The following is a 22,803-nucleotide window of genomic DNA, read 5'->3' as shown; positions in this document are numbered from 1 at the left end:
GGGCTGGCCCGTGCCGCCCGCTCCGTGCCCGGGGACAGCCGCGGCGGCGGTGTGGTCGCTGTAGCACGGGCGCCGTGGTCGGGAGACGCCCCGGAGCAGGGGCTGGGGCTGGGGCTGGGGCTGGCCGCGGGGGACAGCGGCTCCCAGCCGGGGGGAAGCTGAAGAGCATGGCAAGGGCCCCGCAGCGCGTCCCGCTCGCCTACAAGCGCCTGTCAGCCTGGGACACAGCCCCCGGGAGCCCGCCAGCCTTTGCCCGGCTGCACCGGAGGGGCGGGGGGCACCGTTTTTGTTGACCTTGCCTCCTCCCCACTGATCCGTGCACTGCTGTCATGCAGACATCTTGTGGGAGGGGAACTTCCAAGCGACCGGACCTCAATGGTCCGTTTATTCCCAGAAGCGCCTAAAAGATGTCAAGCTCCTATCACCTGCTGGGTGACAGCTCTCAAGACCACGCCAGTGAAGAAAGAGTGCTTAAAACATGTTGTCTCCCATAACTAGTGCATTCCCATGAGCAAGATGGCCGTGGTCTTTCAGAAAACGATGCATTTTGTGGAACTAAGCAGCAAAGTAGACAGCGTAAGCTTTGGGGTTAATCTGGTTTGTCAACCAGGGATGTAGTTCTAGAAAAGATTAAGACAAACTCGATACTCTTTACAGCTTTTCTTTTAGTTGCTACTGGACAGAAATAAAGCCATATCTGAAAGCCTCATATTCCAAGTAATATGTGTGACATCAACAGTCCTGCGTTCCTCGCATGCCCCAAGCCTGGGCTCCACTGGAGTTTTTGGGTGTGGAGGCACGGCATGCAATCATATTAAATTCAGGGTGCCGGTTTCTGTCTTCTTTGGTAGTCTTTGCTTTATACTTCACTCTTGGATATTGTTTCAGAGTTTGCTGAATGGACTGATCTGTTACAAACCCGATGACCCCATAGAATTTTTGGAAAGCTGTTTACAGAAAGTGAAAGAACTGGGAGGATCAGAGAAAGTGAAATGGGACACTTTTGTTAGTCAAGAGAAGAGGACACTACCCCCGCTCAACGGAGGGCAATCCAGAAGATCCTTTTTTAGAAATGGTAACGTATAACCTTCAGCTGAACATTTTATATTTCAACATAATATTAGACAGTTTCATTATTGCTGCTAAAATTGTATGAGTAAATAAGTTACTTTGTAGCTCAGTGACAAATGAGATGTTACACTTCATGTCCACAGGGAAAAAATTATAGGTCTAAAAATATTCACACTCCAAGTTATTTATACAAATGTACAAGTAACTCATAGACAACCAGTCTTGAAATGGCCAACCCCTCCCCCCTTCATTGTTTTAAAACTCCTTTCAAGGGGTTTTGTTTATTTCCTTGGGTTTCATGTTTTGGGGCCTTTTTTGGTGGTTTTATAGAGTAAAAGGCCATCCACAAAAAAAATTGTGACTCCCATGAAGCAGAGGGGAAAGGAGGAAGAGACGCATTAATTCAAGCAGTGGGGCCTGGAGCTGCTATGTCCTTGATGGACATAACAATGCAACAGGTGTTGGGGGAAGTGCTCTAGAATGAATGCAACCTTTGCTAAGACTTCAGAAAAGGTGCACCTAGGGCTTACTCTGTAAGTGTAAGTATGGTGCTGTTTTTTCACCTTCCATTTCCACAGCTCCAGCACTTCTGAACATGCTGTAGTTGGCTACCATCACCCTGCAGCTAAATGCTGAATGTGTGCTGTGTGGATATTCCACCTGGTAGAAGAGGGCTTTCCCTGCATCTTCTTTCATACAGCTGTGCAAAAGGGCATGTCTACACATTCATTAATGGGCTGTAGTTACTGCGCATTAAGTTTAGCACTTTGTTAACCAACTACTAAGTCAATACACAGTAACTCATGCTACTGCACAGTGGCACCAGTGCACAGATTTTTAGAGACACTTACTGTGCAGAAGCCTAATACTACTGTGCAGTAGTGTATTAGCACAGTTTTTGCCTGGCATAGGCTGCGCAGTGTTATTAGGCTATTGCACAGTTAGTGTCTCATGTAGACATGTCCAGACAGACATAATTTAACCTTGCATCATTGAATCTTGAATCATATAGAAGTGGATTCCCTCCAGGATCCTATTACACAGATATTTAGGTAAGTCCTTATGCACTCCATACTCATTGATTTGAAAGGATTTGTGCCAGCTAAGGTTCTGTCACTTTATTTTCTGAGCCATTTATTAATCAGTGTTACATATGAATTTGCTAATACGTGAAGAAATTAATTACAACTGGTGCTTCTCACTAAATCTACATAAATGTCACATTAGCCCATGCGCTTCCTATATTTGTAACATTAATGATGAGTAATTAGCTACTCTTCCAGTTGCCATAGTTATTCCTGCTGTCCAGCCAGCATTTCACTAAATTAATGAATCAAGAATACCATCTGATCTCTGTATGCAACATGCACCATCGGAGATACTACTCTTAAAATCATGAGGCCCAGAGGATATGCAGGCCATCCCCTCAGAATTTAAGCCTTGCTGTTGGAGGTTAGACTTCCATTGGAGAACAAAAGGTTATTTACCACAAATGGAAGCGTGTCAATTTAAATGGATATCAAAGGGAAGTTATAATATGAAAACTTGTGGTTTTAAACTGAATAAACCAGCTGAATAGAGGCATGAATACCAAATTCAGGAAGTAATATGCATTCAAAACGTTAAAGAAATGTTGTTTCCATTATATTTATTTGTGACATGTTGTAATTCTAAACTTGTTTCATCCTCATTTAATAAAAATGTATATACGTGATTTAGACTTTGCTATTTATTACACCATTCTCAGTTTACCTGACTTTTTTACAGTGATGCCTGACAATCCTAATTTTCCTTATCGACGCTATGATCGACTCCCTCCCATCCATCAGTTCTCCATAGAAAGTGACACAGATCTCTCTGAAACTGCTGAGTTAATTGAGGAGTATGAGGTATTTGATCCTACAAGACCTCGACCAAAAATCATCCTTGTCATAGGTATGAAGGCAAAATGAGTGTCAATTTTTTACTAGCTCTCATTATTTTTCCCTTTGCCCTGATATTGATATGTAATCCTACAGTATTTTAATATAATAAACATTATTAAGATTTGAAGGGGGAAACGTGATTCAGTGGCAGTCTCAGTCTCGGGTATGATGGCCAGATAAGAAAATAGAGTTGTCTGCAGAAAAGGAGTTTTCTTTCAAATTAAATTAACTATATCCCACAGCAAGAAAATATTGATCTGACGTGACCTGCACTTAAACTCCTCAATCAGTTGATTGGTCAGCACATCCAACTTGAGTGAAAGTGTATCTTGTTAGCCAACTACTTTGATAAATTCCAACATCACACTAATATGCACGTCACTAAAACACCTCCAATGTAAGTTCAGATAAATAGTTGACCTGCTGGGCAAGAAGTATTTGCATTTCAGTTTTCTGGGTTAGGTTATTTGTCACCTGTGTATATTTGCATGTAGTAAGAATGCCTGATTTCTGCATGTCACATCAGGACTTGATAATTGACATTGTTCTATACCTCTAATAACTAATATTGTGTGGAAAATGTGTGTAGGATGCCACCAAGTCAGAGTTCTCTACTCACAAATATTTTGTTAGGTTTTTACACCTGCCACTTTACCTTATCATAAGTATAAATGACTATACAAGGTGCAAGATACTAAAAAATCAGATTTTCAATCTGTGAGGACTTATTTTATATTAAGGAACAGAAGATAGAGCTTTCCTAAGAGAAAACAGTGCATATTTTTCTCTGTGATATGCTGCAAGAATTCTGAAAAGTGTCTATTATAGTCTGTAGTCCAGGTAAATTCATAGAGATGTAAAGGTGCAATATACATGAAAGAAAAGGCAACACATTTTCATAGTTATTGGTTCACACAGCTCATGGGCCTGGTAAACAATAGGATTTTTTCATCCTGTCTGCATTTCTTTCTAAAACAAACACAAGGTAAAATCCTGGGCCGTTTGAGCAATTTAATTTTAATTAGATGGAGAAGTAACTCTTGCCTTTCATTCATTATGTTTTAATAAGGAGTTAGCTTGTATTTCCAAAGGGGATAAAACTAGCTCCCTTCTTGTGACTGTAAAAGACATTTGTGCATTAAAATCAACATGCTTCCATGGCATTGAGACAATGAATAAGGATTAGATGTAACCAAAATGTACAGAGTGGCAGTGGGTTAGTTGTATTCAGTGGGTACATCTACAGATTCAGTTACTGTAGCATGACAAACTCTGGTGCAGTTCGTGCCAGGGTTAATGGCTCCCTGGCACAGCATCTACACGTGTGCCTGGAACTCCAACAGTTTGAGCCAGAGTGGAGCAGAGTGGAGCAGTCCTAGGCTGGCAGCAGGCTCCAGGGTCAGCCCTGGCCTCTAGGTTGCAGTCAGAGGGGCTGGCTGGAGCACAAGAATGCCCAAAAAGCAGAGCTATGTGGCTAGGTAGCAAGCAGGGGTCTGGCGCCCTGCTGCCTGACGTGACTCAGCGCAATTTATGCCTGCATCAGCATTTACACATGCATTTAGATGCAGTTATTTTTGCCATCATAAGATAGCACTGTCCTTGACAGTACTTGACAGTACTATCTTACAGCAGTGGGAGTTAATTTGCTGTGATCTAATAGTGTTGCATGTACAGAGTGTGATGCTTTACACTGCAGCACATTAGTCTACTGCGCAGTTAAGCGCATATGTAGATGCACCCAGTGTGAGCCAGTGGTGAGCAGAGCTTGGGGGTTGTGACTATCATCCTGTTTCCAACCTATGCAGGGAATTATGCAAGCATCCAACAAAACCTGTTTCAGCCATTTGACTGAATTACTCCTAAACTGAACTGTGCAGCTATCTGTCCCATAACATGAACTGAAGATGCTTCAGCACGAGGAGTTTGACAATTGTTTTTAAATTTTGTACATTACTCAAAGTATACTGAGAAAGTTAATTCTAAAATTAAACTTAGCATGAATGGCAGAGTAAAAATAATAATAAACATGTTGAATAAGAAAAAAAAAGAATGGAATACAAAATGTCTTTGTTCATTAATAATCAGCTGTAGAAACAGCAATATTTCTAGAGTACAGAAATACTGGACAAAAATATGTATTGCATAACTTTCAGTTTGCATAAAACACTATTTCAAGCCTCGGTCCAGTAAGAAACTTGAATGCATGCCTAACCTTAAATACATTATTAGTTGCATTAACAGCTGGAACTAAATGGATAAGAGAGTCATCCTCATACACATATTTGGTGAACGGTTAATTCATAATTCTTTATCCTGGGATTTCTTTATTGATTCCACCAAGTCTTTTATATTGTCTCATCTTTGTAGTTAGCTAGCTGGGTTTAATGTGAAAGATAATTATAAAAGTGGGTTCCCTCTTTCTTTTCTATTTTTACAAAAATCTTTAACAGGTAAAGATACAAACAATTCACCGTACTATTGGATTTTAGAAAAATCAGATGGAACCAGCCAGAAACCAAGCATCTGACTCAGTGGAACTTTCCTCTCCAAGATTCTATTATACTAGAAAATAAATTGTGGTTTAAAATGTGTCTACTACCATTTTTCAACTAACACATTTTTATTCACTGGTGCAGACTGGATTCAGCATCTTTAAAAACATCTTTACTAACTGTGATCAGCACTATGGTGCTAACATGTTTTTAAACAATACTGAATTAAAGCATTTTAGTTAATACTTTCTAACAGCATTTCTCAAGTTGTGGGGTATGCACCCTTGGTAGGAAGGGTGAAAGGTTCCTGGAGTGGGTGCAACTCTCCATATGTGTGCGAATCACAAATGCTGCACATACACAAAAGCATCAAACAAACTTTGACAACTGAAGTGGATGACTTTACCAACTTTACTGCATCAGGGTATAAACCCCAAACGTTTGGAAAATGCTATATTATAAAAAGAACATCTGTCCCAATCCCCATAATCGGGAATGTGCTGTTTGCGGTGCCACAAAATCTCAAAAGGTTTTGAGGTACCACAAAATTCATGTGGTACATGTTAATCTGCTTGCCACACTACATATTTGCAGTGCAGGGGCAAAATTAGACACTGGGAAATCCCAGTATCTAATAAAAACACACACATAAAAAAGTGGCATAGTATATGTGGTAGCAGCGTGCATTACCTGAAATTAGAGCCTGGCTGGCCAGAGCCACACTCTGGCTGCTGGCCAGGCTCCACGCACCTGGATTGCTGCCACTGCAGGCCCAGGAGGCCCCCAGGACCCCAAGTAAGACTGCTGGGGCCAGCCCAGGTGCTGGTCCCAGCCTCCCCTACTCCACCCAAGGCAATTTGCCATGCGCCACTGGCATGCTGAAAGACAAGTAGCAGCACCACAAATATATGTGCTGCTGCTATTTGTACCAGGACAATCGCATGTGCATGCTCATGGGAATGCATCCTTATTGTCCTGCTCTAGTCAAGGTCCGAAGGATGGAGCTGAATGGAATTTGACTGCAACAAGCTAACATCTTTTAAAGATGTTTTTAAATTAACATCTTTTAAAATCTGTTAATTTAGCTCTGGTGGAAATCTGATTCATATCTGCTTTTATCTTGCATGTTAAACAATATCAACTAAATTTAACCTGAGACAGTTCATGTGTGAAGATGGCTAAAAATAACAGCTAAACCAGTGCACTTTTCTGTGTAGACCAGTCACAGTTGAAACCAGTAATCTAATATATTCTTTAAAACAATATATCTCCCTCATCTAGATATGCTCTAAGAGATACCTTAAATAAGCATACATTTCTCTTTAGTAACATATAATCTTCAGACAAAAATAATTTTAAAAAAGTAGCCTCTCTCCTTATGAACACCTTTGTCAATAGGGCTGTGCGATTCACCATTTCATTTTGACTTCCATTTCGCTGTGTAGATGGGACAGTGTTTCATTTCGAGTTCTGTTCCATTTCATCGAAACTGTTTCGCTGTTTCAACACTGTTTCCACATTTTGCCCATCAACTATAATGGGGAAGCATGAAACTGCCTATAACTTTGTCATTTCTTGCCTGATTCAGATGAATCATGCAGGGATAGTAGCCCCTTCTGAGGCCATGAAGCCTTCCAAGTTTCAACGGGATAGGTGCAGGGGTTTCTGGGAAACTGCACCTCAAGCTGCTTACAAGCAAAACTTGTGATGTGTGACTGTGTGGGTGTTAAAGTGCAGCTGTTTTTCTCTCCCTCCCCCAGAGCACTGGGATTGGAAGGGACCTCAGGGAAGGATCACAGACACTGGCCAGCCACACATGTCAATATGAGAACAGTCTTCCCCCCTCTCCCCACTCCCTCACCTTAGTTTCTGTTTCCCTGGAAGCAAGCCCAGCTTTGAAACTCAAAATGTTTTGAGCGCCCTTTTCATTTTGAAGCTGCTTCAAAACCTTTCATGTCACTTTGATTTTGCTGTTTTGAGCTCGAAACGAGTCAAAACAGCATTGAAACAAAACACCCGGTGAAATTTCGCACAGCCTTACTTGTCAACTGAAGTAATAAATGAAGGAACTTGGAGCATCAGAGCTTCAAAGGTACACGGAAAAAGTAAAATTAATAATTGTTTCCCATTGGAAATAATTTTGTCCTATCCCTTTTCCCCTATTTTATTCCATAAATTTCTCCATTTTATCATAAATGAAAGCTTAGTACTGGGGGGAAGCATTTTCTGATTGACAAAAACTCGCTTAATATAGGTGATACTTGTGAACATATGATCACTAATTGTGATTTTTTTTTCTGCTGAAATGAACTGTATATTGTTCATTTCTGTTTTGCTGTGTTTAATTGCAAAGGAAAGCTTTCCCTGAAGAGCAGTGTGAAAACTGCTTCAGTGCAGAGGACTGTACTGACTTCTTCAGCAATTCTGTAATTTTACATGTAAAGATTATATTTTTCCAAGCAGTAGCTCTCTCTTTTTTGTTATCTTTTGCAGTTTTGATGGAATATGACAAACTGCTTCATTTATCTCTTTCTATACCAGATATAATTATTAATACTTATTTTGTCTAGTCATTATTGGTCTATTGCAGCAATTTCAAGATATTTTTCATTCCCCAAGTTAAAGGATATTGAATTGAATTGACTGTTCCTTCCTGGCTGTTCTGTATCTTTAAGCATCTTGAAGTGCTTTAATGCTAAGTTATAAAAACTTTCTTTTAAAGAACTTCCACCACTATCCCCCTTTTTATTCCCAACTCACCCAATCCAGGGACTAGTACCAGTAAAAACAATGACAAGTCATAATAAGACACACAAAATCACTTGTTAATTATCCATTGGTATAAACAGAACAATGTTCTGCCAGCCTTCGTCAGACTTAATTCGCTCCATCAAGTTCCCTAGTGTTTTCTATGACGACATCTAATATTCTAAAACTGGCAATAGCTTTCTAAGACTTAGCCACACTAGCATACAAGAAGAAGGATCTTTCACAGAAGTCTTTGTTAATTTAATAAATCCTCAATAAATATGGGACTAATTTGGAAAATATAAGGCAGTAATATGCTATTCCTAGGAACTAATTTATTTTATCCATCATATTAGATACAAATAGTTGCTTTAACTGTATTGTGTTCCTGAAGAGGGGTAAAACCAGTTTTGAGTAACTCTTAATTTTTCAGTGGATCTAAAGTGTATGTTTTTTGACAGAAAGTTGTTGCAAGTACCAAGATATAGTTATTTAACATTATCATTTTTAGGAACTGCACAAATTCCTCAGATGTATTTAGAAAGAAATTTTCATAGGCATATTTCTTGGGTAATTCCACTGACTTCAATGGGGTCCATTTAAAGACAAAATATTGCCTTACTCTCCAAAGATATCAGAATATCTGACTCTTCATTGGTTTCATATAGTGATCGCTTCTCATACCATAAGTGATCTGCTGTTTTTCTTTCCTATGCTAGTATAACTCAGGACTAAGTCCACTTTAGTACTAGCAGAAGAGAGGTAAATAAATGGAGAGTCTGACCCCAAAAGAGAAAACATCTTTTTTTCCCCTCAGATAGACATTTTTGAAAAAAACTTTGCTCTGAGTCCTGGAATAGATCCACTTATTTTGACTTTGTAGAAACTTCTAATCACAAGACAGCTACAGATCTCAATTGGATAGTAGCTTGGAACACTGATACTGGTGGCAATGGTTTCAAAGTGAATTTAGCATACCAAATGAAAGTTATTTTTTCTGCTTATATTTAACAATAGGTGGCCCAGGAAGTGGGAAAGGAACACAAAGTCTGAAAATAGCAGAACGTTATGGATTTGAATACATATCAGTTGGTGAATTATTAAGGAAGAAGATCCATAACACAAGCAGCAATAGAAAATGGAGCCTAATTGCTAAAATAATTACCACTGGAGAACTGGCCCCACAGGTACAGCAGTATTAAGAGTATCTTGATTTGATATTTATTGGGTAAAGCTTCTTTTTTGTTTGTTTGGTTTTAACCAAAGATGATTTGTCAACTATTTCTCTCTATAAAAGGAAACAACTATAACTGAGATAAAGCAGAGATTAATGCAGATCCCTGATGAAGAAGGTATTGTTATTGATGGATTTCCAAGAGATGTTGCCCAGGCGATCTCATTTGAGGACCAGGTAAGAGAGAGTTTTTATTCTTAAACTAATTTATGTATATCAAATGAGTGTTAAGCCTCTTGAAATTAACACACAGATTCCCCAAATGACCAAATGTCGTTCTTAACTGAGCATTACTCTTTAAATCTTTGCAAAGGCATAATTACAGGTTGACAAAAGGCCGTAGAGCACGAAGAGCAAGTATTCTGTAAAATGACAGTGTGATAGTATTCTAACCTCCTGCTTCTGTAATAGAAATCTTCCCAAGATCAAGGAGGAAAAACAAATTTAGCCTAACAACTAATATTTTTCATACATTAATAATTTAGGAAGGGAAAAGAGTTGTCCTTTAATATTTAATTGTACATTTTAAATGTTCATTAAAAAGAACACATTTTAGACAGTGCATTTTTTCACAATAAAGGAGAAATGGTCTTGACTTTATTGTGAGGTGCTGAAAAGACTGGAACAAAAGCTAGCATTAAAACTGAATGTATTTTTGTGAGCCCACTTAGATAAAAAAAAAATGGTCATCCTTTTTTTTTTTTTAGAAGTAGCTGCCTGTTAACCTTGCTAGTTTTGCTTATAATAACAACAAAGCTTTAAGAGTAAACTGTAACTGTATTCTGTTATGGCCACAAGCAAAGATTACAATTCAGAGTTGAATTTCTAGAGTCCCCTTCAAGCAAAATATTTCAGAGTGCTCCACAGTCTCTAAAGCACTAATTATCATTTCTGCACTCTGAATTCTAAGTTGGCATTGCCTAGATAGAAGTAACAAAAGAAAGCAGACTAATGAGGCATTTTATTATTGCTCTTTTATAAGGTATGGTTCTGTGTAGAGTTCAGAAAATTGAATTCAGCAAATTAAGGAAAACTGACAAAATAGTTATTATGAAAAATAGTTGATGGCTGCCAGGTACATTTTCTCATAATTAAGAAAGGAGAAGATCGTGGTTAGAGTTAATTATTGTAAAAACTAAAAAGGAAGAGAAATATAGACTTATCTTTTGACGCAGTTTTCTTCTTCAGTAGACACTTTTATAAAGCTCATTTTTGGTTCTACAACTGTGTCCTTGGCAAGGGTAGAATAACAGGAGATGAGGGTAGAGAAGCAGGTGGGAACTAAGTTATGGAAATTATTCCTTCTCCAACAATTACCCAATACACAGTACTGCCTATGGCCTATAAACCATTTAAATCTCACTTAACATCCACATAGTGGGTCCAATTTCCTTGGGCATTTATACATCTACTTTTCTGTCCTGTGATGTGCCAGAGATCCACTGCTTCGAAGCAGTCTCGATTAATCGAGTCTTCCCCGCATGCACGCTGAAGTGAACTGCGCTGCACCTCATGCAATTGTATAAGCGACAAAATGCACATCAGCGCACAGAAAGTGGCAGTGGTGCGCTTTTGAATTAAAGCACCTCCATGTATTTTAGTTCAAAAGTGTGCCGCTGCCATTTACTCAGCGCTGATGTGCATTTTGCTGCTTATACAACTGCAAGTGTTTTGGCACCAGGCTCTTTTCAGAGCACCTGGTGTTGTGCACTTGCATGTGTAAAAAATGTCCAGGATAAGCTAGATCTTTCCACCTGTTAGGTATCTAAGTTGCACTTAAAATCTAATGCTATTCCATTCTGCCCTGCTCAAGTCCCTGAACAAAACATTCCTGTTGTGACATGCCTTCATTTTAGCCTGAAGACTAAATCATAAGAAGTCGTCTGTCCACCTTAGATATTTACATGCCTAAATATTATATAGGCACCAAATAAGTGGAATAGGTTTTAACCCACTATGACCGAAATCACTAAAAACATCTGTAAAGAGGTAGAAGTGAAGGATGGCCATAGCAAGGTACTGTCCTCTACACAAAGAAGAGCTTGGGGAATGCAGGGGCTCATTGTGTACTCTGTATATCTGTGAAACGTATGGTAGGATGCAAATATCCTATTTTTAAATACAGTTGCATTGGGCCCTTCTGGGGACTTGTCAGGGTTTCTATACCACTTTCTCATATTTGGATTCCAGTGGAGCTAAGGCAGAAGTAAGACACAGACCCTCTCAGAATGGGATTTTCCTATATATATATGGAAATGTAGGTGCCTAGAGATCAAAATATAGGCACTGAATGAATTTAGGCACCTAATGAGTAGATCACTATGTTTGGCCTAGTTTATCAATCTGAATCTAGCCTTATGGCTATAAAGGGCTTACTTCAGGAGTTGGCGACATTTTTGGTTGCTGACCCACAACCTCACTGTGTAAGATGTTGGCATGCCAGGGGCAGACGGTGGGGGAACTGCAAAGGACCCAATCCATGTTGTGGCAGCACAGTCCCAGCCTCTTCCCTAGCACCTGCCCTAAGATATGCATGCCAAGCAAAATGCCTTCACATGCCACGCTGTGACACCCATGCCACGGGTTGCCTACATGCATTAACTTATTGCAATAATAGACTTCAATTAAAGGTTTGATTCTGACGTTTTTCCAATATATAAATGTTAAAACCTGTTTAGTGGCAGTGTCTAGAAGCCATTCATAATTTAAAGAGAAAGAGAAAAATTGTTTTCATTAACCAAAAGTGACAGAAGGAGAAATGAGATGAAGCTGTACATATTTAATCAAAATTCCCTCACAAGATACTTTTTAACTAGAAGATCTATTAGGCAACGGAATATACTTCTGTGGAAACTTATAGAATTCCCAGTTATAAAACTAGTCAGGTCACATTAAGCTACTTCACACACCCCTTTTTCTTTTAACTGACTTTCTATGTAAAGCATTTTGAGATCTACTATTAAAGTAATAATAATAAGAACTATGTATTTGTTATTACCATCATCATCTGCCTCGTTGGTTATAAATACTAGTCATCCCTTTACAGTTAGTAGAATACTTGTATGGGTTCCAAAGCCATTTTTGTGAGATGCTTCCCATTTACTTCCCAATTACGTTGCTGCTTCCAAATGTCTCTCACAGATAGGATGTTCCCAAAGCTTAGCTATGCAGAATGATTTCAAAATATAGTAGGAATAGTTGGTCTGATGAAAGATATCACCTTTACCGCACTGACTGCTTTAAAATATAGTATATATTCACCAATCAGAGTTTTTACAATAATGGGCAGTTTCATTTTCAGCACCAGTGGTTTCTCAGTATTTCTTTCTCAGTACAGATGTAGAAATCTAGGGGAACAATAAGCACCAGACACACTAGTAAGATGGGAGGAAAAGTGTTCGTGCCATTGCCCCATGCCATCATACTACAGGACATGATAACCTTTAAATTTGAATTGAGGCACATATTATTTACATGTATACAAGAAACTGATGTATAATTATACAAAAATCTGCTCATATTAGATTAGTCAGAATAATAAACTGGCTCCTAGTTTATCTAATTTTGGCAATAACAAGGTTTCTTCACTAGGCTACTCTGAGCAGCAAGAAGGCTTCCTGAAGGCCCTCAGCGAGGAGTTTTTCAAAAGAGCTTAGTACTAAGCAATAGCTCAGGCCACTTTGGTTTTAAGGATTTAATCCTGCTGTTATTTGCCACTTTCATTCTTCCATTAATGTTGTTATTAGCATATATGTAGCTGGCTAAGCCAAGGCTCAGCGTTCTTGTTGTCAGAATATCAGCTGCTTAGATGCCAGTTATGGGATGGTCATCTATGACAGGGTTTCTCAACTGGTGGGATGCAAAGGTCCTCTAGGTGGGATTTGCGTCATGGCAGCAAAACTGGAAGTGCCACAGCGGGACTTCTGATTTCACTTTTGCATACTTTGATCAGCTGCTGGGGGACTGGTGGGACCAGGATTTTTTGACCTTACATAACTGGGACATAAGGTGCAAAAGGTTGAGAACCGCTGCTCTATGATATGAGTTACAGTCTGCATCTGTCCACATTTTTGGAACACTTTGAACTGTAAACCACATCTGGATCAGTTGACAGTGTCCAGGGCCTTTATCAGTGTGCAAAGTATCCAGAGGTGACCTGGTTATCAAGTGGTAAGGTTTTTGACAAGAAAATGGCTAGTCACTGCTAACAGGGCCTGTTTTTTGGCCAACAAGATGCCACATAGAAAACATGATATGGATGAGCTGACTGTAGGTAATATTGGGATTTGAGGCAAACTGGAGGAGGGTTAAAGAGCTGCAGGTAAGCTCAGATGAGGTCAAGTGAGCTTTTGACCTTTGCTGTTATTTTGGCTTCATGATGAGTGTGGTTACTTGCTAAAGGCAGTCAGGGCTGAGGTATGAACCACAGGATGCACATGGTCTGACAGAGCTGTAAATTGACTAACCAAGTGTGTGGCTCCAGGATCCAGATTGGAACACAATACTTTGCTATCAAGTATCAGAGAGTGCAGGGAGAGTTGTAAAGAGGGTAAGTGTTATATCTGCAGGTAGCTGTGCAAGCTTGAAAAGCTGAATGGTATCTGGTCTTAATTTTGACAGCCAATTTTATCAAGTGGTCACAGTAAGCCAGAGATCTATCAAGAATCATGCTGAAGTAGACCAGGTAAAGACTGTGTTTCAAGGTGTATCCACCAAGGGAAGCATTGAGTTCCCAAGCTGCAGAAGCATCACTGAAGGGAAAACCCATGAAACTGATTTCAAAGCATTCAGGTGCCAGTTAGTATGACAGTAGTTGGATATAATTGCCAGATCACAATTTAAGACTTCCTTAGGGTCAGAAAAATCAAGTCTCAGCATCTAAGCAGATGTCATTACAGGATGGACTGTTAGGCAGAACACTGATTGTACAAGTTAAAAAGAGCACTGGAAAAAAGAGTGCTAGTGTAGAGCCCTGGGGTAGGCCATTGTGCTGGGGTTTCCGCTCGCTGACTGGGTTATTCACATGGACCTGATAGTGGTGGTTCCACAACTAACAAAGCAAAGAAGAACAGTGCTATGCCACATATCAAGATCTCCTGATAACTGGATTCACTGCAGGTTATCTGTGAGAATTTGATCATAAATGACATAACTGTGATAAAAAATCAGCTGGGTCTTCTGTAGTCTACTCTGGGAAAAGATCTATTGAGAGATTCATTTAAATAAATTGATTACCAATTTAAACTGGGAGGGTTTCAGACCCCTGTACATTGGGGAATCTCCCAGTTTTCATTAGCACTCCTTTGCTATGTCCAAATAAGCCTTTATTTCTTTTGTTTTAACGCCACTTCCTAATAATTAAATATATCACATCAAAATTTTTCTTACTGTAAGGCCTTGAATTCTTGCCCAATTTTGATTCTCTCATTTCTTGATTCAGAATCAGTATTATGAGTTCTTGTGATACTGGATATTTTATTAAAGACCTAATTCCTAGAATCACATAATTATGAGAATGATAGCTATTAATTTAAAAGAAAATGATTTTTAAAATAAAAGATTGAAAGCATGAATATTAAAATACAAATATGCAAAAGGAAATAAAAATAATCTCTCAATTTTGTTGACTATCTTTTGATTAGTTTTAGAACCTTACATCATTTTTCAACACTTAAGGTTAGCAACGCTGATGGTTTAATTATGCTTTTCATTTCTTTTTTTAAGCTAAACTGTACACACTTACTACCCAAACGCAGAGCTTTTTAAGGTATTCTACTTTTCTGCAGGTTGGCAAATGGTGGAAAGGCTTTTAACTTCTAAGCACATTTTGGAAAATGGAAAGGAGAAAGCAGTTTACATAGTATTAACCTGTCAGTTTGAAATCTAGCAAGCCACCTACAATACCGTTGTGCTCATGCATTCTAAGTATCTTCATCTTGAGTGGTATCATAATTCTATGATTTTGACTGGTGGTTTGAACGCAAATGGCTTGTGAAGAATCTGCATTGACCTTCCTAGCTAGTCTCTGAGGTAGTAGGAGATTTTCTCTTCTCCTTTAATTGGATCGTGTACAAGAGGTATGAGCAGACTGATATCAGGGCACAAGAGAAAAGCTGAGCTGCATGCTCAGGCACTGTTACTCTCTTAGTTCTTGAGAAACCCTTGCTCTCCTTGCTGAGGTAAGGAGATTTACTCCTTCTTGAGGTGTTAGCTGGCCAGGAGTGCTAGACAGGATGGGAAAGAAGTGAATGGGAGAACTGCATGCAACTGGGATGCTGCTCTGGTACATGAAGGGACAGTTAGCAGCTGAGCAAGTGGTGGTGTTATGCTCTTGTTACTGACACCTGACTCAGTGCTTCAGAGCCATAGAGTTCAGAAGCTTCCACTCAGTTCATTGAGACTGATACAAACCTTCTGATCATCAAGTCCAGTACTCTGAAATAACAGGCAACCATGTAATAAACAATTGTCCAAAAGTATTTGGAATGCAAAAATATCCACTCTGGCCCTTCTCTCATGTTATAGTCACAAAAAGCATCCAATTTAAAAAAAAAACAAACCTGCAATGCTACAAGATGATTGCAAGAAAGCCAATATCTTGGCCACTGCAATGGCAGTGAATTAATCAAACATCCTAGGAGGTGGATGACCTCCATGCTAGAGAGGAGGAGAGTAAAAAATCCTCAATAGTCTTCATTTGAGCTGGGGGAAAATTCCTTCTTGATCTTAAATCTAGTAGTGAGTTGACTCTATGCATGCACTTTGTAATATTAGATGTATCCCATTTCATTATTCCACTGCCAAGATAATCAGGTCCTTCTCGAAAGTGGCAGTAAATCTCAACTCTCAGCTTCAGTATCAGCACATATCTAGTAGGCCTGTGTGAAGTGGCTAATATTTGCTTTGGATTAGAATTTGGCTGATTTGGGGGGCAGTGATTTGATCTGGTGATTCGAATCACTGTCTTGATTTGATTCAGCTGAATCTGCCTCCATTTTTCTGAGCAGGGACTGGAACTTCTCCCCCACTGGGAAACAGGACAGACTCAGGAGTGACTCTGCCAGGCCTAGGGTCAGGAAGGACCAAGTTAGGGAACTTCTAGAAAGGATGGATGTGTTCAAATCAGCAGGTCCAGATTCTCTCCACCCCAGGATGCTGAGAGAATTGGCAGGGGTCTTCGCAAAGCCCCTGGCACAGCTTTACAAGCACTCATGGTGCTCTGGCCAGATGTCACAAGACCAGAAGAAGGCCAATGTGGTCCCCATCTTCAAAAAAGGGAGGAGGGAGGACCCAGGCAACCAAGTAAGCCCATTAGTTTTACTTCAGTCCTGGGGAAGCTCTTTGAAAAAATCATCCAGGAGCACATCTGGGAGGGACCAGCAGGGGGGAGGTTGCTCAAAGGCACCCAGCATGGGTTCATTAAGGGCAGGTCCTGCCAGACCAACCTGATAGCCTTCTATAATCAGGTCATTAAATCATTGGATGCAGGTGTCATGGCGGACATAGTCTTTCTGGACTTCAGGAAGGCCTTTGACACTGTCTCCTACCCCACTCTCATTGAAAAGTGAGGTGACTGTAGCATTGATGCCTACACAATCAGATGGGTTGCAAATTGGCTAGGGGGCCGCACCAGAGAGTGGTGGTGGATGGGTCATATTCGACCTGGAGGGAGGTGGCCAGTGGAGTCCCCCAGGGCTCAGTCCTTGGGCCAGCACTGTTCAATTTATTTATCAGCAACTTGGACGAGGGGGTGAAAAGCACCTTGTTCAAATTTACTGATGACACCAAGATTTGGGGTGAGGTGGGCACACTAGAAGGGAGGGACAGGATACAACTGGACCTGGACAGGTTACAGGGGTGGGCAAATGTGAATAGGATGGGATTCAATACTGACAAGTGCAGAGTACTACACTTGGGCAGGAAGAACCAGAAGCATACCTATAAGCTGGGGAACTCTCTTCTTGAAAGAGAAAGAGATCTTGGCGCCATCATTGATTCCAAAATGAATGTCGGCTGCCAATTGGAGTATGCAGTCAGCAAGGCTAACTGCACCTTGTCATGCATCCACAGATGCATCATGAGCAGGTCCAAGGAGGTGATCCTCCCCCTCTATGCAACACTGGTCAGGCCGCAGTTGGAGTACTGTGTCCAGTTCTGGGTGCCGCATTGAGTAGGCCGCACTTCAGGAGGGATGTGGCCAGCATCGACAGGGTCCAGAGGAGGGCCACTTGCATGATCAGGGGGCAGCAGGGCAGGACCTACGAAGAGAGGCTACGGGACCTGAACCTATTCAGCCTCCACAAGAGTAAGCTGAAGGGGGATCTAGTGGTCATCTATAAACTTACTGGGGGGACGAGAGGGGATTGGGTGAAACCCTGTTCTCCTGAGCACCTCCCGGTGTAACAAGGAACAATGGCCACTAGTTGACTGAGTAGGTTCAGGCTAGACATCAGGATGCACTACTGCACAGTCAGGGTTGCCAGGATCTGGAACCAGCTTCCAAGGGAAGCTTAGGGGTCTTTAAAAGGAGGCTTGATAACTACCTAGCTGGGGTCATTTGAGCTTAAACTTAGTAGGGGTCATAAGAGCCCTGTATTCATTCCTACTCAGGGCAGGGGGTCAGACTAAATGATCTGCCCAGGTCCCCTCTGACCCTACCGTGATGAACCTATGATTTGGCCCAGACCCATCCCCTGCCCACTCTCCCAACACAGGCAAAGGCTGCCCTGCCTGCCCCAGCTCCTGGCACTTCTTAAAAAAACAGCCCCAACTTACTGGGTTCTGCTGGGCAAGGGGCAATCCCTGCTGCCTCCCACTCCCCCACCCCACTCCCACAACCCCCCCCACGGGTGCCCTTTAAGGAAAAAAAAATGAATCCCCCCAACTCACCATTCCTGCTGGAGGAGGGCTCTGCACAGGCCCCCAAAGCCCCGAGGCCACTCCAGGAGCAGAGAGTCCTGGGGCTTTTCTTGGTTTTTTTTTTCTTAAAAGGCCGGAGTTGGCAGTAGGAGGCAGTGGGAATTGCCCCCATTGCCCAGCAGCATCTAGTGAGTCAGGGCTTTTTTTTAAAGTACCAAGCTGGGGCAGGCAGGGGCAGCCATGGCAGGGCTGAGGAAGCGGGTGGGGGTGGGGGGGCTCGCAGGGGTCCCCCCATGGTCTGCCTCTCCCCCAACCCCCCCCCCACCTCTAATACTTACCAGCAGGAAGTCGGCTGCAGCCCCCTGCTGCAGCTACCAGAGACTGTCCGAATCATCAAAGCTCTCCAAATCTTTTTGGAGATCTTTGAATTGATTCAGGCCTTTTAAATTGGTCCCTTGATTCAATTCGGATTTGGAGATTCGACCACTGAATTGGGCTGAGTTTCCTCCAAATTGAATCACCACCTGAAGCTTTGCACAGTTCTAATATCTAGCACCTGCACCAAGGTCACTAACAAAAATATTAAAAGGAGGGTTCCAGGACTGATCCCTGAGGAACATCACTGGCAACCTCTTTCCAGTCTGATTACTCCCTTTTCTGATAACCGTTGTAGTCTTTCTTTTAGCTACTCCTTGGCCGCGTCTACACAAGACACTGACTGCGCAGTTCTTACTGCACAGTCATTTAGTGCTTGCGTATGCAAGCTACTACACAGTAGCGTCCCTGAATGGCTTTTTGGTGAAGTGGACTGTGCAGTAACTCATTATTGCATTACTACTGCACAGTAGCATTGTGTCACACTTCATAACACATGATGCTACTGCGCAGTAGTAATGAGCTACTTCACAGTCATCATCTTGTGCAGACACAGCCCTTATCCAACTTACAGTTACAGTGATAAGCCCCATCTACTCCATTGTAACTAATAACTTCCTCTCAGCACAGTATCAGATATTTTACTTAAATCTAGATGGATTAAGCCCACTGTGTTGCCATTATTTAAATAAGTGAGTTATTCTGTCACAGAAGGATATGAATCTAACAGCATTCCCTAGGTAAAATCATGCTGCATTTTATCCCATTTTCTATTTATCTCCATATCCTTGATTTTTTTTTCTTCTCCATTTCATTTAAAACCTCACATAGATCATAGTGTCCTGTAGTTGTCTATTTTTTCCACTTTTTGAATATGAGCATGTTTTCTATACAAATGGCCGAACAAACCAACAGATCAATTGTAATCATGGAGAACAGCAGATAGGAACACAGTAGCTTTACAGTGACCTTTAAAAGTTGAATTAATATAAATGCAATGTTAAACTACAAATGAGTGTTCATGAGCTGTCAATTAAGTACTTTCATGAGTAACCAGTAGCATGTAACACGAATGGAGAAACAAGCATTTTCCATTCTTTGTCTAACGAGGGAAAGAAGACAGAGATTTTAATCAGCTAATTTTCTAGCCAGGAACCATTACATACATGCTAATCTGAGGAGATGTGGGAAATACCCCCGAGAGAAGAGAGGATCCTCTTAAAGGAGGACCCAAAAGAGAATGGGATTTATTTGCCAGGAAATTTTATTTTAGAGGGTGAGGAGACTGGAAGCTTCCTGCACTTTTCTGTACCCCCCCACCCCAAGAGTTGACATCATATAGTTTTTCTCATTTCAAGGTCAGCATATAGGTGTCATCCATTATACAGTGAGAGCTGGATTCCCCCCTGCTGAGCTCCATCCACTCTGTGGAGATGGATGGCCATGTCACCTCTCACCCGGCCCTGAGATCACACTGTAAAATTTGGTAGTAGGTGTAAAGCTAAGACGACTGCATCTCCAACCTCCAGTGTGCACAGATTCCTGGACCTGCAGGCAGCCATCCCTAGGTGCCAAAAGAAGTGCATTAAGGAGAAAACACGAGTGAGGAGATAATTGATCCTTTCTTCTTGTGAAAGCCTTACTGTGGCAAAACCTTAAAATCTTAGTTTTGTACCTTAATAGCAGGATGATTTTCAACTGAATTGCAATCACTCTGAGAACCCTCTGTTGGGAAGACATATTCCATATTCATTTTTGTGCACAGGATCTATATGCGTCACCAGTGTATTATTCAGACATATCCATGTTCACAATAGTGTCACGTCTGTGCTTTAGAGCCATTTTGATATGCATGCCCTTGAAGATGCAAGTGTGACTGAGGTGATGTGGTAAATAGGAACAGACTTTTGTGAAGAAAGCAAATGCAATAATCACTAGCATTAGGAGTGTTTAGTACTTTTTTCATACAAATTTGAACTGCAGATAGGAAAGATATTATCTGGTTGTATCCAACACCTTTCACATGTCCAAAACCAAACAGAAATGTTAATAAACAGAATAATATAGCAGTGTTTTCAACTGCCTTCTGTCTATGAAGATTTATACACAGCAGATAAAAGAGAGATTTAATGAAACCCTCACAAAAAATAAGAAGCTATTTTGTATTCCTACTGCACAGGTTAACATTTAATATACCCTTGAATCACTTTTCCCTTTAAAAAATCCTTTCAGACAATAGCTGATTTGAAAATAGGCTTCATGTGTTTGGAATATAAACCACCACGTTTACTGGCACGTTCTTTGGGTGGATGAAATGTGGGTTTTTTGAAGTATAAAAGCTACAGCTTTGGAATAAGCAGCTTTAGCTGATGTTAATAGCGTAAAGCTCATTGTATTATTATTGTCATTAGTCAAAAAATGATTAACAATAAAAATACCACTTTAAGAGCACTTTACAGTTCTAAAAGCATTGTACAAATATTAATACTCTTAATCAATCCTTACAACACCCATTGTGATGCATTCTAATGATCCATATTGTAATTTTAAGCAAAAACAAACCTCCAAGAGACTTGACAGTGCCCTACAAGGGACTTTCCCCCTTACAACTATTTTATATGATGAGGACTGAAGACAAGACTATATATCTGGACTGAGCTTCTAGCCATTTGGCAATCCTCCCATCTGAAGCGCTCCTGCCATTGGTCAGTTAGTGTTTCTTATAAAACTGTAGGAGGCTGCTTACAGAAGACAGTCCCAGACAAAGACCTTGTCTTTATGTAATGTTATCCTCCCTCTTTTTTTCCTGTGGAGCTACTAGTTTCATGGAACACCTTTTTTAACACTGCCTGAGGTGTTAGAAAGGCAGGATACTTCAGTCTTTGCACTTGCAAAGGGCTGATGTTGGACTCATGCAAGGGAATGCAGAGGTCACAGCCATGGGGCAGGTCTTAGAACAAATGCAGGCCTTGGCAGCCCTAGAATATGTTAGGATACTTATGAGCGAGCATGGAAAGAAGAGGGAAATGACAGCTTTGAGGCATCTTTATTGTTCCTCTTCACTGCTGCTACATCAGATAGGAAACATGATGCATAGGTTTAATAAAACTGTAGGCACCTATGTCAGATCATTCTTGTCCGTGTCCTTTATGGTCCCAGATATTTGTAATGGGATTCAAATCAGGCCTTAAATGATTTGCGCATGGCTGCACAGAAGTTCAAGTTAGTAGCAGAGCTAATCTTAGCATACTGAGGGTTTTGGCTACCTGTCATATGTTCACCCTCTTGGCAGCACTACCACTGCACCATGTATTATCTTGACATTGTGTTCTGTGATTTGAAATATATTGTATTTTTCCTGTAGTGATGAGAGAGGCCCAAATTTAAAAGTGGGTTTGTTAACTGCTATGACTAAATACAGACATTCAGGAGGTTAAATTGGATTCAAAATAGCCATCCAATTTAAGCCTATCTTGTCCTGGTGCCAACCTTACACTTACAGGCCTGGTCTCAGTGATAGGAAATCAGTCTAAACTGTAACTGAACAGAAGTTCCATGCACACAAACTGGTCTAAAAATTGCAGAATTCAGTTTAAGATCAACCTAGATCTCTGCAGTATCAGACTCATTCGATTTAGGTCAAACCACTACATAGAACTTCTGTCCACTTCCCCTGCACAGCTCTGGGGCTGGGAAAACCCAGCCAGTGGCCCCAGCCCCGGGTCTGCTCTTATCACTCCGTCCTTTCCCTTAACTGGTCTATTTTTTGCCACCCCCAACCGGTACTCTAAACCCCCATCCCACAAGCCGCTCCAGCTATAGCTGCTTTTATCAGCATTCACCACTGCCATAGCCAAGCCAATGTGGGGAGGGGTAGGAGAGAGGAGGGTGTAAGATCGTTGGGGAGACCTCACCCCACCCCACCCATGGGTCACACTCTCCCACCCCACCTCTGGGTCATGCCTACTTCCCCCACCCCTCATGGGTCAACCCACAGGTTGTTCTTGCCCCACCCATGACACCTGCAGGCTTCACCTGCCCCACCACCCCATCCATGGGTCACACCTGTCCCCCCTATGCCTCATGAGTCACACCTGAC

The 22,803-nt window shown here is 41.1% G+C and overlaps 1 protein-coding gene across 1 annotated transcript in view; it reads left to right on the top strand.

The window, feature by feature from the left end:
• The first annotated feature begins 516 nt into the window (after positions 1 to 516).
• Positions 517 to 22,803, top strand: part of AK5 (adenylate kinase 5) — a 148,711-nt gene continuing 126,424 nt past the window's right edge. Inside the window, exons 1-5 of the mRNA XM_019530609.1 lie at positions 517 to 576; positions 670 to 1,075; positions 2,839 to 3,006; positions 9,254 to 9,423; positions 9,534 to 9,647. Coding sequence (XP_019386154.1) covers positions 517 to 576; positions 670 to 1,075; positions 2,839 to 3,006; positions 9,254 to 9,423; positions 9,534 to 9,647 — 918 coding nt within the window. The remainder of the gene's footprint in view (positions 577 to 669; positions 1,076 to 2,838; positions 3,007 to 9,253; positions 9,424 to 9,533; positions 9,648 to 22,803) is intronic.

Source organism: Crocodylus porosus, unplaced genomic scaffold (genome assembly GCF_001723895.1).
Source record: "Crocodylus porosus isolate Cpor-Errol unplaced genomic scaffold, CroPor_comp1, whole genome shotgun sequence".
Classification (NCBI taxonomy): Eukaryota; Metazoa; Chordata; order Crocodylia; family Crocodylidae; genus Crocodylus; species Crocodylus porosus.
This window is presented reverse-complemented; position numbering and strand designations above follow the sequence as displayed.